This window comes from Lagopus leucura, unplaced genomic scaffold, assembly GCF_019238085.1.
Source record: "Lagopus leucura isolate 7727_CA_CO unplaced genomic scaffold, USGS_WTPT01 Super-Scaffold_100002, whole genome shotgun sequence".
NCBI lineage: Eukaryota > Metazoa > Chordata > Aves > Galliformes > Phasianidae > Lagopus > Lagopus leucura.
This window is the reverse complement of record NW_024962263.1, coordinates 73,185,138-73,202,724: the sequence shown is the minus strand read 5'-3', so window position 1 is coordinate 73,202,724 and position 17,587 is coordinate 73,185,138. Positions and strand designations below refer to the sequence as shown.

Below are 17,587 nucleotides of genomic sequence, written 5' to 3'. Positions count from 1 at the left end.
CAAGGCTGAAGGCCTTCTCTCAGTCCCTCATAAGTCATATACCTTAAACTCCTAAACAGACTGGCATTCCTCTGCTAGACCCTCTACAAAATCTCAGCAGCCTTCTTGAACTGTGCTGCACAAAACAGGACACAGTAATGCATATGTGGTCTCACAAGAACCAGACAAAAGAAGCAAAATAATGTCCCTTACAGTGCCAGCCACGCTCTCTTCTGTAGCAGATTAAACAAATGGCATATTAAGTTATAAGACATGCTGCTAGCTCATTTCAGTAAGTTCTGTATGAATTAAACTCAAACCAAACTGAAAGTTCAAGTTAATAATTCTGCAGTGAAGATAATCCTTAATCACACATTCCCTAAAGCCTCAAGTCACATACTAAAGCAAATAAAAACGCACATAACTTCACTATATGAACACCTATGACACACAGCAACAGACAAAAGCTACACAGCTACCAAGTTGCGTGGTGCAGTCAACATACTGGAGGGAAAGGATGCCCTTGGGACCTGGCTTGAGAGGCGAACCCATAGGAATCTCATGAAGTTCACCAAGGCCACGCACAAAGTCCTGAACTTGGGTCAGGGCAATCTCAAGCATCAAGACAGAGAATGGACTGAAAGAGACTGAGGAGAAGGTTTTGGAGGGGTGTCGATGAGAAACTAAACATGTGCTGGCAACATGCACTTCCAGCTGAGAAGGCCAGTGGTATCCTGGACTGCATTAAAAGAGAGGTGATCAACAGGGCAAAGGAAGAGATTTCCCCCACCTACTCTGTCCTTGTGAGACCCCTTTGTAGTCTCTGGAGTGTGTGTACTGGGAACATCAGAGCAGAGCAAAACAGACGTAGAACTGTTAGAGCAGGTCCAGAGGAGGCCACAAGGATGCTCACAGGATTGGAACACCTCTCCTGTGAAAAAAGGCTGAGTGAGCTGGAGTTGTTTAATCTGGAGAAGGCTCTGACGATACTCCACTTTCAGTACCTAAGGGCCTTTCAGTACCTAAGGGGGCCCAACAAAAAAGCTGGGCAGGGACTCTTTACTAGGGAGCATAATGACAGGATATGGAATAATGGCTTTCAACTAAAAGAAGACAGGTTAAGATTAGATACAAGGAGGAAATTCTTCACTTGGAGCAGGGTGAGGCACTGGTGCAGGCTGCCCAGAGAAGCTCTTGATGCCCCATCCCCAGATGTGTTCAAGGCCAGGCTGTGTGAGGCCCCGGCCAACATGATCTAGTGGAAGGTGTCCCTTCCCATGGTAGAGAGTTGGAATGAGATAACCTTTAAGGTTTCTTCCAGCCCAAATCATTCTGTGATTCTAAAATTCTGTTCTAAACCTTCCTCTCTAAATCCAAGCCACACATACATACCAGCTCCTTGTAGAAGTTACCAATGGACTATCTTCAGGAGTGCTACTGTAAAATTTATGTGGCTTTTCCCCCACCCTCAAAAATGAACTAGACGCTGAAATTACTGGTAGCATTGGTCTTGAAGCTGGATACTTCCTCTAGAATTTGTTTCTCTTTGCCCCTTTTTTTTTTTTTTTTTTTTTTAAATCTTCTACCACACTCATTAGCGGACAGAATGTATTTTTAAAGTTACTTCACATGCATGGTTGCATGACACAAACAACATGAACTGGTCCAACAGGTTTACAGCCTCTTAGGGCACTATTCAGTCTCTCAACCTCACCTTTCTCCCTTCCAGGAAGGGACAAAATCTGTTCAGCACATACCTGAAGGAGGATATAAGCTCACAACAGCTGTTACAATACAGCATTTGACCAGAAAAAAAATGCAGGAGTGGAAGGGCTGGATCCAAAACACCGCACAGAGACAGAACACTCGGAACAGTTAGTATCTGCCATTAAGGTTTAGGTTAGCTTCACAGTACCCACCTTTGACTTGAAATCCAACCTCTCCTTTAAGTATTGTAATTGCTGCTACAGCTTTCACAGCACATCACCACGGCACAGGCAGATTCCAAAGCCCAGCAAAACACTTGCTACATGAAAAATTCTAAATTTGATGAGAATTTGCTTCTGCCTCTAAGTGACCTAAATCATGTGAAGAAGGCAGCATGGAGAGCAAAGATCTAACTGCCTCACACAGCATGGGTTAGGACAACTCAAGGGATGTTTCTGTCAAAAAGGAATGTCCGATTCTGTGAACACAGAAATCCATTCTGTATTTCAGAACAGCAATGATCCTTCACTAATGCTGACATGTAATATTACACCATACCAATATTTTGGGAAATACACTCCATGCTCAAAGCTAGAGGGGAAAAAAAAGATATTAAGCTACAGTCCAAACTAATCCTTTGCCCCTGAGTAGGAGGGGAAAAAAAAAACAACACAGGAGCTTCTTCCTCCAAGTCATCACATATTACAGGAGATGCCACAGACTTTTCAACAGCTGAACACCTGGCCTTAAAACTGACTTGAAAACACCTGAAGAGTTTTACTGTCATTTTGCATCCACAAAAGAATATTAGCAGTCTCTGTTAACAAGCCTTCAACAGTTTGTGGAGGATGAAAAGGTATTTTAATCTCATTGCTGAAATACCTTGCTGTCTTCTTCTCATCCTGTTATGCCTTTAGATGGGGGAGAAATAAGGCAGAAAGTGTAGCAGTGTAAACATAGCTGGTCTCCTGTACATACCTGTACTCCTGTACAGGTATGACCCAAGACAACAAGAATAGCATCATCTACATCACACTCTGCACAGGCACTTAACTGTTGCATTAAGATCTTATTTCTTACCATTAAAAAAAAAAGTCCTACTTACAGTGTGATCATCCACTTAACACTGAGCTGCTTGACACTGAAAAACTGAAAACACTACTTACTGTTAACTACCCTGCAGACTTCTGAAAGACATTTTCACAAACAGCTTTATACAGTTTCTTTCTAAGCAGTCCCCAGCCACACTGCTTTTACCAGTTAAGGCACAGGTTGTTTCTTCAGCCCAGCCTGTAGCATTACTTCGCCGGAGCCCTCACTGCCCACACACCCGCGTGCACACGTTGCCCACACCTCTGTTCCTCGCGGCACATCTTGCCGATCTGGATGCAATACCCTTACAGACAGCACGGTGCAGAAAGGGGGGAGATTTGAGCAAAGAATAATACAGAAGTCACTTGCTGTTTCCTCACCGATCCAGCGGGCCACCGAAAGGCAGATGTACTACTTCTGATCTTCCTAAAGTACTCCTGCAAGTTCCCCAGAAACACGTGGAAAGCAGGAACTGCCCTGCGCAGGAGAGAGCGCTCAACCGAGCGAGCCCGTGCTGCGGCCGAGTCTGCCCCAATCAGCAGCACCGCAGGCAGGCGCGTGGGAGGCGTGAGCGAAAGCGAACACCGCAGCGCTGCCACCGCCACGAGGACCCGCGGGAACGCAGCGCCGGGCAGCCCCGCCGGGGCAGGTGCCGAGGCGGCCGCCGCGCGGTGTGACAGCGCCAGGCCGCGGCCCTCCCTTGGCAGCCCTCTCTCACCACTCCCCAGCCCGGGGCCGCTTTCCAGCCGGCCCGCGCCGCGGCTCTGCCACCCGTCCGGCGAAGCTCCGAGCGAGGCGGCGGCACCGCGCGGCCCGCCTCTCCTCCCTCCCGTGTTCCCGAGTCGGTGCCGGGACGGACCCCCGCCCCACTCCGGACAGGCCGCGCTCCGGGCCGGCCCCGCCGCCGGGCGGCAGCAGGGAGGCGGCGCGGCCTGGCGGGGCGCACGGCTCTGTCCCTCGGCCGGCTCGGCCGCTCCCGGCCCCGTTCCCGCCGGTACCTGGCGCGGGCTCGGCGGGCTGCGGGACCGCACGGCTCACGCTGTCCTGGAACCGGACCTGGCGGAGGCCGCCGGGCACGGCCGCCCAGAGGCGGCTGGCGGTGCCGCGGAGCAGACGGCCGCCCTTGCCAGTGAAAGCGGTGAGGTAGTCCATGGCGGAGGGGCTCCCGACGGCCACGGGGACCACCGGCAACCCACACGCTCAGCTCCGCACGGCCGCCGGCCCCGCTTCACAACTTGGGGAAACTTTGGGGCTCGGCCCCGCCTCCATTTAAAGGAGCCGCTGCGCCGCCGGAGCTGGGCGCGGGCGGGCCCGGGCCGCCAGCGCAGGGCTGGGAGGTGCGGCCCCGCGGGAGCTCCGCGCCGTGAGGGAGCGGCTGCCGCCTCAGCCGGAGGACGCGGGATGCCGCCCCTCAGGGCGCCTCCCAAAGTGACTTCACATCCCGGTGCCTCGGAGTTTCTTCGTTTTTCCACAGATGCGCTCCGGGCAGATCTCGGAGTGCCCATCTGCTCCCAGCCCGGCTGCTTTCTGCCCGCCCCAGAGCTGACTGCTGGCAGCCACAAGCAGGAGCAATGGATGCCTGGATCTCTGCTACCCTTTGTAACCAGAACACTTGGGACACTAATTCCCTTTAACGTCAAGGTACATGCACCTGTAACTTATCTGCAGTTCAGAGGGTTTGGTTACACTGTGCAACCTCCTTGCTGTAGAGTGATGTGCTGGTTAGCTTTCTGCTGACTTTAAACTTTCACACCTCTGCTCCCTTTCACTGAAGAGGATGAAAATGATCCCTGAGATCACAGAATCACAGAATGGCTTGGGTCGGAAGAGACACTAAAGCCCACTCAGTTCCAATCCCGTGGTGTGAGCTGGGTGCCACCAAGCAGATCAGGCTGCTCAGGGCCCCATCCAACCTGGCCTTTAATGCCTCCAGGGATAGGGCATCTCTCCGGGCAGTCCTCTAACAGCTATAGTTGTCAGGATACTTCACCACTGCAAAAGCAAGACCAGATGCTACACTACATGCTTTTGCCTTAGATCAGCTGTATTTCTGACACTTTCCTGCCACATAGGAAACCACCACTGTGCTGGTCCAGCCAGGTCCTCCCTGCATTCATATCAGTGGTGGTGAACTATGAGGCCTCACTCAGCCTTACAACTCATGGAACCACTTCGGACTTGTAGTAGAACTTAACATAGTGTATGTACAAATATTTCTTTATTTTTGAAAATATCATTTGATTTGTGGTGTTCATTTGAATGCTTGCATTCTTGGTGCACACACTTCTTGGAACTTTCAAGGTTTAAAGAAGTCAAACCAATTAGAGCATATTCCAGCTTTTTTTTTTTTTTTTTTTTTTTTTTTTTTAATAGAGAAAAGTATCTCCTGCATTCAGTTTCATGAGTGACATCTGCCTTAAGATGTGTGTTCTACAGATGGGGAGGCCAGAAGTAAGATTACTATATTTACTACCTGTGCCATAGACATTACGAACACAGAACAGTAAATTAACGTTCTTATATTCCAGTCAGAGCATGATACAATTATATGCTACATCTAGCTGCAAATGAAAGCATTGTTTAATAAAAAATGCTCTTGTTGAGCCAAGTCTATTGTGTGTAGGCAGAACAGAGGAACAAAGTGCTGAGCTATCTCAACTCCTATTCACTCGTAGCAGCTGCTCAATTAAATCAGAGTTTAACGTCAGCATTTTGGAGTGCTGATTTCTGAGGGTTACTTGATGTAAACAGTATACTCAAATCAACTCCTCTACTACTAAAATCAGTTCCTGCTCAGGAGATAACGACGTTCCATTTTCATTTTCTCCCAAATAAAACATTTCACTGAACTAAAATGAATTTTCAGCAGAATTAGCTCCTCCTCTCCCTCACCCCTTGCCCTCCTCTAAAAAACATGCCAGTAGAAATGAATGTGTGATCTGTCAGTTCTAGAATTAATGAATAAATCAGGAACTGCAGAGTCATGCACTACGTGGTCCAAGTACCACTAGATGTTTGGTATATAAACTATCCTGCCTACCAGATTTCTCCTGCCCTAAACACTGTAATTAGTTTTCATTATATTTCAGTGTTTCTACTGTTGGCAGTGGAAAAACTAGTCAGTCTTTTGCTCTGCTTATTCTATTTTAGAGAAAATACACCAATGTTTTTGCACCAGAAACATGCTTAAAACTGATGATCAGGTGCCTTGAAACTTTGAGCTGGCTTGTCCACCAGTATTATAGCCACATATGCATCTCTGTTATTATATTTCCTTCTATTGACCTATTCAGTGAGCAACATATGTCCTTTTTGTCATAGAACTAAACCAAATGTAAGTATTTTTGTTAATATTTATGATAATTTTTACATTTGGATTGATCTTGAACATCTTTACAGATCAACGTTCCTTCATCATACTGCCTTTATGTCATCTGTGTCTAGAAACAACAGTTTTTGTGAATATACAAAGTTCTAATAAGAATTTCTACAAGAACTTCGTATCTGATCTCTGAATGTGCAACATGACATATCCTTAGGATTATTTTTTAGCCTGTGGTATTAGTGCCAAAAATGTATCTCTGTTAACTCTACAATCACTTAAACCTTGCTATCCAAAACAATGAGCTGCTTCTACCTTCCCTCTATTGTTTGTGCCTGTTACCACCACAGAATCACAGAATGGCCTGAGTTGAAAGGGACCTCAAGTACCTGAATCTCCAATCTCCCTGCCACCATTAGTGTGAGCACCAGTATCCATTTGGCTGGTGAGTTAATTGTACAGTAAAAATGATCCACTTAAAAGTATTTTTTAGTTTAGTGGAAAGTAACTAAGCATATCTATGTTTGTATTTTTTTTTCCCCTCAGGGTTAACATTATCAGCAGCTAGATCTCCAAATCTGCTTCATGCTGCAGCTATATGTAAACACTCACAGAAGCAGATATTATAAAGCAGACAGCTGCTTGAGCTGCATCTTAAGAGAACTGACAGTGTAAGGATGAGAGAACATGGATCAGTTTTGATCAAATAAAAACACAACAAGGAAAAAAATATTTGTAAAGTCTGAAGGTAGAACTGTATATAGAAGTACTTTAAAGGAGAAAAAAATAAAAAAAATAATGATGTCATAGCAAGTGTTACTGACGTATAATTTCTCTGGGGACAGATACTGGGGACAGTTGCTTGTGAAATTCATTCGTAATACTTTGTTAATTGCAGTAACTAATTCCAGGCAAAATGCCAGTAAATGCTGTGCAGTTTCCTTAGGTCTCAGCCACTCACATGCTTGATGTACAGGATATGGGCCTCTTGCTTTCCGTCTTGCCAAAGTTTTAGCACTACTAAGCAGCAGACAAAAGGACAGAAGCACTAACACAAAGCCTCTATTTTATCTTGTGAGAAGCAAGATTTGTGCATGCTTTCTGAGATGAGAAATCATGGTTTTGATAATTTGACAATCAGTCAGAACCAGTGTTTGTATATTATTTGATGTAAGTAACACCTATATGCAACTATGTAATTTTGACAGCCATAATAAAATGCCTCAGCACCCATTCTGGAGGCACCTATTCTCATTCGATGCTATGATGAGGCTGTTTGCCTCTAAATTACCATGTCTGGTCAAGATCCCATCCATTTACATGGTTGCAAAGCCTATAATGAGTGACTAAATTAGGGATTTGAATTAGAACATGAATAAAAGCATAACTTCTCTTACTAAAAACAGATTTCATTAAAAACTAATGTAAAGCAAGAATCATTTTTTTCTAGTGCAAAAGATAAACTCTTAAGAGAGAAATTCATGGGCTGCAGTTTGTTTCCAATGCTATTTCAGTGAAAAATAAAGCAATGCAGAATGAATATGCATTCGCTGAAGGAGGAGCTAGAACTGAGGCATGCAGAACTTCCACATTCTCAGGTGTATTTCCCTATTAAACCCTTTAATTTGAATGAAGAAGTATGGAAGTACGTAGTTCTAGAAGTAAAAATGGTTACACAAATTGATTTTTGTAAAGGTCCAAATAGTTCCAAAGTTCAGTGTTACTATGAACTTGGGAGAAGGTGAAAAGAGATAACCAGTCGGTGGCACTGAGTAAAGGAGTCTATTGAAAGCGGGTTATTTCCTGAGAGCCATCAGCCAGGGGTGTCTGTCCATATAGGTTTCACAAAACTACATTCTCCTCTCAGATGAGATGCTGAGCAAGAAGGCAGCTCTCATTACCTACATAATAGTTTCAGAAATGATAAACCTGGCATCTCACACTTTAGAAGATAGGGCTATACTTCCATTTTTTATAACAAGCTCCCTATGACATTAGAATGAAATGGGAGATCAGTCTGATCATTGCAGATCATTGTTCCACAGGAAATGGAACACTGAAAGAACAAGACAGAATAAGCAGGGGGAACAAGGGAATTTGCAGTCCTTTGTTGTAGGCTGTTGCACTTCAAGTACAGCTTATATATCTGCTTATTCCTGAAATAGCAATGAAAAAGACAGGACTTCACCACATCCTCTCTTTTAGAATAGTCACTTTCTCAGTAGAAAACTAAGTCTAATTCCAACTTTATTAGTAATTCAAATCAGTTTCAGTAAGGCTTTCATTTCTTTTTGTAGAAGCTATATAATGAAGGTACCACAAGTAGACATGAGGTTTCTCCAGGATGAGGAGAACATCTGGATAGCACCTCAGCCTCACCCTACAATGCACTTCAGCACCAAAGCCCTCAGTCTTAAGCACTGCTCCTTACATTTCATTTCATGATATTTAAGTATCATAACATTCCTTGTGTTTAGTTTTTTGTCTTATCAAATGTAAGAAGTTTTTAAAAGTCCAGCTACGCCATCTGACCTACTTGACCTTTGTCTGTATTGTGGCTACAAAAACTGTGCATGTCATTGCTTGTTAGGTTGGTATCTAATGCTGTTCATGTCAGACTATTTATACTTAGGGCAGCCCAACAAGTCCTTTTGCATTCTTGCAAGAACCTCTGAGGGGAGAGCAACTTTTGCTTTTCTAGTCATATTTGAATACTCTATACTGGCATACATATCATAGTGATGAAAATTTATATTAAGAGTATGAAAATCTACAGAAATAAACATAAAATCAATGAGCGTATTTTACTCCATAACATATGCTTATTTTTTCAAAATAGTTTGAGCAGATTTCAGAAGTATTCCACAATTTTTGATGCTTCTGGGATCATCGAATTTCAGCTGTACGTGGACTGAATTTTCACATATTTAGGTAAATAACAACCTCTGTTTCCTTCAGTTAATTACATTCCCTGAAAAATTATATCCCATAGTCACTATCCAACTCCAATTTAAGTGGCAGTTAGCACTACGAGAATGTGTATTCTAAAACTAAATCTATACTTTCCTTATTTTCCCAAAGAATATTATGTATGCTCGGATGTAGAAATGGTCTATTCTACAATAACATATGTCAGCATGTGTTAGAATATCAAAGATACAAACATGGAAGTTCTCAATTTGTCTCTGAGGACAAGTGCAGATCTTGTTGGGACTTTTCCAAGTTTATGGCAGAACTTCAGTTTCAAGTGCAATTACACAGCTGTGCATATAGGCTACCATATCAAATAAACAGAAAATGACCTCCAGATCTTCAGTTCATACTTACTTGGTCTATAATAGCTTATTATGTAGGGTACATTCTGTACTGTTCAGGGAATTTTATAAAAATTAACGTGGACCCTAAGAAATATGCATGCACACGCGTGCATATGCAGGTGTCCATGCAGTTTAAGGAAGCTCACCAGGTAGAATACTAGCTGAACAAAGTTAATTTTCTGTAGACACAGATGTCTCCCCATCTTCATGTTATCATCTTATTTTTATCTTATTTTTATCATCTTATTTACTATCTTATTTTCTTCTTTCATCATATGTTTTGAAACTGGATGAGGAAAAAACTAACAATGTAATTGATGACTCCATAGTATTTACTAGTTAATCTCATCCTCCATAGACACATGAACTATTCAAATGATAAATGTTGTTTATGAAAGCAGATCAGAAAACTGATTATCTCCCAGATAGTGAATGTTAGGCAGAAAGGCTCAACATTCTTTTGCTTTTTGCAGAACAACTGTAACTGTTCTATCCTTAACAGTCATTAAATGCTTATCATGTTGTTAATGGACTCTGTCCCCGTAAGGAGGTTGCTGATACTTGCTCAGAAATGACAGAACCAGATTCCTGTCCACAGGCCTCTTTTCACTATTAGATTGGTTCATAATAACCTAAAATGTCCCACTGGTAGGATACTTACTGTTGTCGAAGCTCGGTTCCATAGTACGCCATTTCTGAAGGCTATGCAATGTCAATGAAACCAAGATTTCAAATCAAATCATAGATTCATAAAAAATGTTTTAAAATCAGTGTCTTGTTACCTCATGACCAGCTGTATTTTATGTATTCATAGCAAGATCCACATATTTCAGAAAGCCATACTCCTGCCTTGAGGGGAAAAAACCTCACGTCAATAGCTGAAGTAATGAAAAGGTTCTCTGTCTGAAGATATAACTGACTGCTCGTCACATACTCACATTATATTCATTTGGCACTAGCTCAGTTTCCAATGCAGAAGAGATGCTTTTAGTTCTAGATTCTGAGTTTTAATTGCAACCTAAGATACAAGGAGATAAAGGGATCCTTTCCATGGATCTGAACAAAATGTTTCTGCTCAGAAACCTGGAAAAAGCAGAGTTAAGAACAGCTGATTAACTGCTTCACAATGCCAGTTCTAAGTGGGAATGCCATCTGAAGTAGAATGATATTCTTGAGATAAATGGGCCAAAAATATCATCAGATATTATCAGGAGCCTGAATAAGGCTAATGGCAACAGCTGAGCCTTCTGGCTGCAATTTTATTCCGGTAATAAGAGCTACTGATTCTCTTTTTCACTTGCTCCTGCTTTGGCAGTACATTCTAAGATTAAGTATTAGTTGAAAAAGAGTGAATTCTGTTCCGTTCTTTGTCACCTGGTATTTTTCTTGTTTTTTTGTTGATCTTTTCCTTAAGTAAAGTAAGTACATGAAAGTCTCCTGTACATACCTTTTCCTGAGCCATATAAATCCATGCAGGACATTCCTGAAATATTTTTTGAATGAAACACAAGAAGGAGTATGTTGATCTCAGTAGGAGGAAGTTCTGCTTCTTCTTCCTTGTTAAATCTTCCCTCTTAAGCAACATCTGCTCTCTCTCCCTCCCTTCCTCCCCCACTAGCACTATATCACAAGCATATGCCTGATTCATTTGCTCCAATAATATCATGTATAAAACCTGCAGAGCTTACTCACTCTGTTCTTTTGGGGTTAATGGCTACAATTTATCCTGAAAAATCAGATACTTTGCTTTTAGCTAGCTAAATCATTTGGAGGCTGTCCATTACTGTATTATCACTGAATTAAGAAACTATTTTATTCACATTACTTGTTGCACCCAGCATTTCACAGCTTTACATGACCCTCTTATCTCCCTCACTCCTTAATATCTTGTCCTTGATTACTGCTAGTTTCCCCCAGAGATGATTTGCACTGTTTTCTCTCTTTTATTCAGTCACATTTCGCTGCAATGCTGTATACAACATTAAGAACCTGTGCACATACACAGCTTAACAGATCCTGTTTGCCTCTGTACTGGCTGTGTCTCAGAACAGTGGCTCACTGAAGAAAGATGTAGTATACCAGCAGTGTCCTAACCATACTACAGTACAGTACTATAGAGTACTACAGAGTCAGTAGAGTACAGCTGTCTCATTTTTGTTCCAGAAATTGGAATGGTTAGCCCAGCTAACCATTGCACTGTTACTGGCACGGTGCACTGCTGCAGAAATGAGGTACTAAGATCAAGTGCTAGGATGGTGATCTATTGCAGATCTACGCAGGGCCATAAAAGTCAGTTTCACTCTGCATAAAATGCAATTGTTTAATTTTTAATAGTAACCCTACACATCACCATCTGATTATAAAGGCTCAGTTCTTAAATATGGAGTACTAAAAATGCCACTAAGTTCTTTTTTATTTGTCTCCATCAAGCGCTAAAATTACAGCTGTTTTTGAAGTTCAGTAGTGCTGATATACCCTTTACTGCTGTAATTAAGTATCATCTTTATTAGGAGCCTGAACAAATAGAACTAAAACTAAGATTTTATACTTGCTTTAGAGCAGCACTAATTTTCCTTTCTTTGCAGAGAAAGCTTTGGTGGACTTTGTAGTAGTGAAGAGCCTCTGGGGCTACTCAAGACTTCATGAAGAAATTAAATTGTAATACAGTGATTAGACATCTGGATCAGTGCAATAGCAAAGTATCAACAGGAGTTTTAAGTCTTGGTTTATGAAGTCACTGCCTTTCTTTGAAGTATTGAAAGAATAAGTGGATATGAATAATCAGTTGATAACAGCATATTCATTTTCCTAGACAGCTTTCCAAAGTCTCTCACCAAGGAGACAACGATGTTGTAGGATGAGAGGGCTCATGTTTTAATATCCTCTAAAGTTCAGTTAGCAAGAGGTTAGATTTCCCAGCAAAGGAAGAAAAATTATCATGGTAGCCCAACAGAGATCCATGCTTTCCAACTCGTTAATTATTAGGCAAGGAGGAAAGAACAAGAAAGTGATGGAATTTGTTGATGACATAAAGTTATGCAGTAAAGTCAAATCTCCTGAAAAAAATAGAAAAACATTTCATCATACAGTTCATAAATAAAATGGTGGTTGAAAATAGCTGTTGATAAATTTAAAGATGTTTTTCTTCTGAGTGCATGACTATGTTTACATACACATGAGAACAAGCTTTAAAATGAAATATTATCAAAAATAAATGTATTAAAATGTCAGCGGAAATCTCAAAATCAAAATAAATATACTACTAGAAAAATATACTGTTACGTGACTATAAATCTTTTCATGAATATAGATTGATAACTGTCTCAAAGAAGATACAATGTACTTAGAAACTGTGCAGGAAAGTGCAAGATGTGTCAAGATGCTACCTTGGAAAGTGGAGAAAAATACCAAATAGGTAAGTAGAAAATTTTTGTACCCTTTCTCTCTCACAGTAAGAACTAGGGGCACCCAGTTAAATTAAATGACGTAAGATTTAAAGAAAAGGAAATATTTTGTCATACAAAATAACTGAATCACAGAATTCATTTACCACAGGACACTGTATGCCAAAAGTATGAATGATTCAGAAAGTAGTTATGAAAATTCATAGAAAGTCCTTCAGGAACCATTAAGTACAAAAATAACGATACAGACTCTGGCTTTTGGAAGTCCCTACACCACAGACTCCCTAAAGTTTGGAGGAAATACTGGTAAAGTGTCATTCCACATTCGTTCTCTCGTGTATTCTTTCCCTAATTATCTGCTACCAGGCACTGTGGGAAACAAGACATTGAGCTGGACGTGAGTAAAGCATTACTTATCTCATCCTGCTCAGCCATTCTGATGCCATGACACTGCTCTGGAACCAGGGAAAGTCCTCCACAAGTTCTTTTCTTTGGTCATTCGCAGTGTGGAGGGAATGACCTATGCAAATCAAGGAAACTCAGAACAATCAGTCTGGGGACTGAGTGAGGGACAAGACACCTCAACTGTTGCAGATGTTGAAGCACAAAGAGAAAAACTATCACTCGGCTTTCATGTGTTATGAAGTGTACAGAAGTTGGTGCGGCTTCTTGGTTACCTTACACAGTTAACTGGAAATGTCACTCATCCACTGCCAATGTTGGTAACTCATTAACAAAGTCAGGAACTCGTATGGAAAAGAACCCAAATACAAGACATTTTTAAACGTCTGTGCATGAAGGGCTCAGAAGTTGTACTTCTACACAGTGAACCAAATTTGGAAAAAAGAACTGACAGGCAACGACCAGATTTTGCCAACATTCTAGGTATTTTACAGAGGCCATAGACAGCCTGAGAATAAGTCTGCAACTCTGAAAGGGCAGAGAATGAATCCTAGAGCAGCTTCAGATTTAACCTAACAAATATCCATCTGTGCTGGGGCAGCTGCCCTGCCTTGCTTGCTGGCAGCCAGGGAGAGGAGCACGTCCACACTTTGACTCCACAGATGTTGCTTCGCAGTCCATAATACAAATAGGTGGCACAGGACAGCCACAGCATTTTTCATCCACATGCACATACACAGTAGGTAATTTTTTGGTTTTGAAAAAAATAAAGTGAATCTATGGAATTTGAGCCTTTTAGAAAGAACAATCTTACTTTAATTTTTTATTTTAGTTTAGCAATCCAAAATAACATCTACTGTCATGGAAAGTTATTGTGAGGAATGGGAGAACTGTGACTGAGGGATTAAGTGGATTGCAGACAAGACTATTACTGAGAAAAGACCATAACAAGCAGGAACAAAAATTAACCTGGACACAGACTGTCATCAAGTGTAACAGTCTAACATCTCATACCGAACTTAGTACAAGATGATGCTTCACCAAAAGGCACCAGAAGCAAAACCAAACATTTGCATGCTGAAGACTTACATCTTTGTTATTCAGTCCTTTAATAAGACATACATTTCCTAATTGTACAAGACTGATCTAAAATATTTTTCAAATACCATCAGAGGAAAAGAATAACTTTGCTGTTGATGGACAACACAAAACATCAGGAACCATTAGTATTCCTTGGCCAAACACAGACAAGTGTATGCAGAGTAGCCACTTATTTCCAAATATTGTAACTTTTTATGATCTTCCATGCTTCCGCTGTCTTCTAGATTAAGAATATTTTACTTTTTTTTTCTTTCTATTCTACATGTCCTTTCTTATTTGACTGACTGACTTTTTAATAGAATTGTATTTCTTTGTGTATATAAAAATTGAACTGCCAGAAGCTTGAATAAGTGTATCCATATATTTTTTTTTAATGTAAGCATACCACTTGTTCTCATATGATGCACATTTTCAATTTACATGTAATGAGCAATTTTTAAATCAAGGTGTGTTCCTCTTACAGATCTTTATCCTCAATACCAGGAAGTTTCCAGGCTTTTTACTACACAATTTATATTCAGCATTGTCTACATAAGGACTCCTCTCTAGGCATTTCACTTTTATTTCAAACCATTATACTTTTATTACCTAATGTCCTTGGTCTCATGAATCACATGAGAAAAACAGTATTCATTCAAAAAGATATGTGGCAATTTTGTTATTGTATACTATCAGCCTTTGTTTCATTTCTATGAGGATTAGTAGTTTTGCTATTACATACAGAAGCCAGCAGATAGAAAATGAGGTAGCAGAAAGTCTCAATGTATAAAGTGTGCTGTATACGCTCTTCATTCATGCAAGTTTACTTACGTGAACATAAAGATTGAGGTCAATTATAACCTGTGGACAGCACATTAAAAATCACAATTTCTCAACAGGCTAAACATTTAATATTACTTTTAATAGGAGTGGTGACATCAGGGAGCACAAGCCATAGCATTCTGTTTCCAAGGTTACTCACAGTGGATGCCACAAGGATTTGCTGGCACTATAAACATTCCCACCCTTCCTACACAGACTGCACGTAAGCCTGCAAAACAAGCTTGAAGTGCTGCAGGGCACTGGATGACTGGTTTGGCAGATGCACAGAAAATGCTTTTGCTGAATGGATTAACAGAGAGCAAGACTTCAGTGATGACATTACAGAAATTTCAGGACCAAAGTAGTGCTCTGTGTTCACTGTAGCTAAATGCTACCCTTGACAACGAAAATGGTCTGGACGTGGAAGCCAGTTTTCCTGTTTTGTAAACCAGTCTGACTCAGGGCAATGGTGTTTCAGTAAACAAACCAGCCCTGCTCAGTGGTTGGCTATTCTGTGCTTTGAAACACAATTGATGACGCATTTGCGATCCGCAGCAGTGTTTTGACTGTTTTAATGCTTTTCCACTTGTTCGGATAGCAAAGTATTTCTTCACTTATCACTATTATCACCTTAATGAAAAAGAATTAGGAATAGAAATTGTGTGAAGCTTTCAGAGTCACACCGGTCTTTTGAAATAAGTAATTAGATCTCAGAGGGCAGAATGAAGTGGCATACTGCAGATAGCAAAATCTTGCTCAATTTTGTGGTCTGCTATGCCTCTTGCATTTTACCAAGGCATTTTGCATCATTTGAGGTTAAAAAAAATCTTAGAAATATTAAAAGGAAAAGTTGTTACTGCTTTGTTCTATTGCGCAGCAGGACTGTCCTTTCATCCTCCAAAATTCATTTTTCCATTTTGTTAATATGTCTGGAGATGCTAGTATCACCACATTCTCTTACTCCTCTTTAAATTAAATGCTCCTCCAAAATTATTTTTTTTTTAACTTATGAATTAGAATCTTGAAGATCTGAGACACAGACTGGCCATGTTAGCCAGTCTGCCCTGCTGTCAAAAGGCAACCAGAAAATCTTTTGTTCATCTAGATGTCAGAAAGCTGGGTTTCTTTAATTTCTTTTCTTCTTCAGACTGATTAGTAGTGCTCAAAAGTGCTTGCTTGTAAGATCTTTGCTTTTTGTTTCCCAAAAGAACTCACACTTCAACAAAAGAATCCAAATAGTGACTTAGACTAACTCCCAATTTCAGGTTATTTTCTTCCTTTGTTCTTTCTTACCAACAGGCAGCCACCACACCTACATTTATTTCAGATACTGCTCTTTACATTTACTCACTGTTACGGATAGTGATAATGTTTTAGGAGAGGAAAATAGAAGTGAATTTCAGCATTCAGCTCTTAGTAAGTGAAATAAATTCTCCTTCCACTAGTTAGAAGCTGGATGATCCCGTGAAACATTTCACTGCTTACAACCAAGTAGCATGCAATTGAATTTGTTATACTTTAGTAATTTCCACTCTCCTGAGGTGTTTGTTCTCTTTCATGACTTCACTTACTTAAAACATTTGAAAGATTCAAACTAATGCCACTGTACTTATTTAAGTATCTACGTTGAGTGAGCTGGTTCTGTAATGAAAATGTGGTGGACTCAGCGAAAAGAGGGCATCTCATAAGTAGAACCTGAGTTCTTGCTGTGCTGAAGAGAGAACATTTAATTTCTAGAGAAACTGATCAAACTATCACAGCAAGAATTCAGCAGAGAGCAGTGAGTGACAAAGTATTTCCATGTATGACAATAAACAAATTGTGAACTGCCTGCTTGGGAATCTTATTCTTTATGTAATCCCTTGAAAATACCACTGTCAGTTAAAAGAGCTTTACCATTTTTCCTTTCTTATCTTCGATATCCAGATTGATGAGAACAGTCTCTTTTCACATGTAACCACTCTGAACTACTACTAATAGCTTTGTACAGCTGATGATACAGATATGCATAAAGTGCCTGAAGCTGCACTGAGGAGACACTTTAAAAAGTGTATATTAGCTTAGTATCAAATAGCATCTCTAATGGCTGCTTTTCTTAAATACTTGTTCCCTTTCAGTAGGAAGAACTGCGTACACTGCGTACTGACTAGTTCAGTGGGGACAGCAGTTGAAAGAATCTAAGAACTGTTCTACTCACAAGCTTCTTTGGAAAGAAAAGGAGTTCTGTGGCCTTCTTTTACTATCAAGAAGGTTTGGCAAAGAGAAGGAAGATTTAAGGTTGTATCTGCCATTATAATCCATGGCTATTTTTCTGCAGGACAACATTTATAAGGGAAGCCATTTTTTTACCCTCATCTGACACAATTTTCCACGGAAAGTACACAGTATCATGATTCACACACTCCAGAATTCCTTATATGTACAGGAAAAAATCTTGCTGACCTCTCTCTTGCACTGCTGAC

At 40.8% G+C, this 17,587-nt stretch overlaps 1 protein-coding gene across 10 annotated transcripts in view; it reads right to left on the bottom strand.

Annotated features, from left to right (window-relative positions):
* OXR1 (oxidation resistance 1) overlaps positions 1 to 17,587 on the bottom strand; it is a 241,077-nt gene that overhangs the window by 65,665 nt on the left and 157,825 nt on the right. Inside the window, exon 1 of one of the 10 annotated variants that reach the window (XM_042869631.1) lies at positions 3,777 to 4,000. The exons of 7 other annotated variants lie outside the window; for them this stretch is intronic. In XM_042869631.1, coding sequence (XP_042725565.1) covers positions 3,777 to 3,930 — 154 coding nt within the window. In that variant the 5' untranslated portion in view covers positions 3,931 to 4,000. Of the gene's footprint in view, positions 1 to 3,158; positions 3,329 to 3,776; positions 4,001 to 17,587 lie in introns of those variants that run through there. 2 more of the 10 variants (XM_042869634.1, XM_042869633.1) reach the window with 2 other exon arrangements.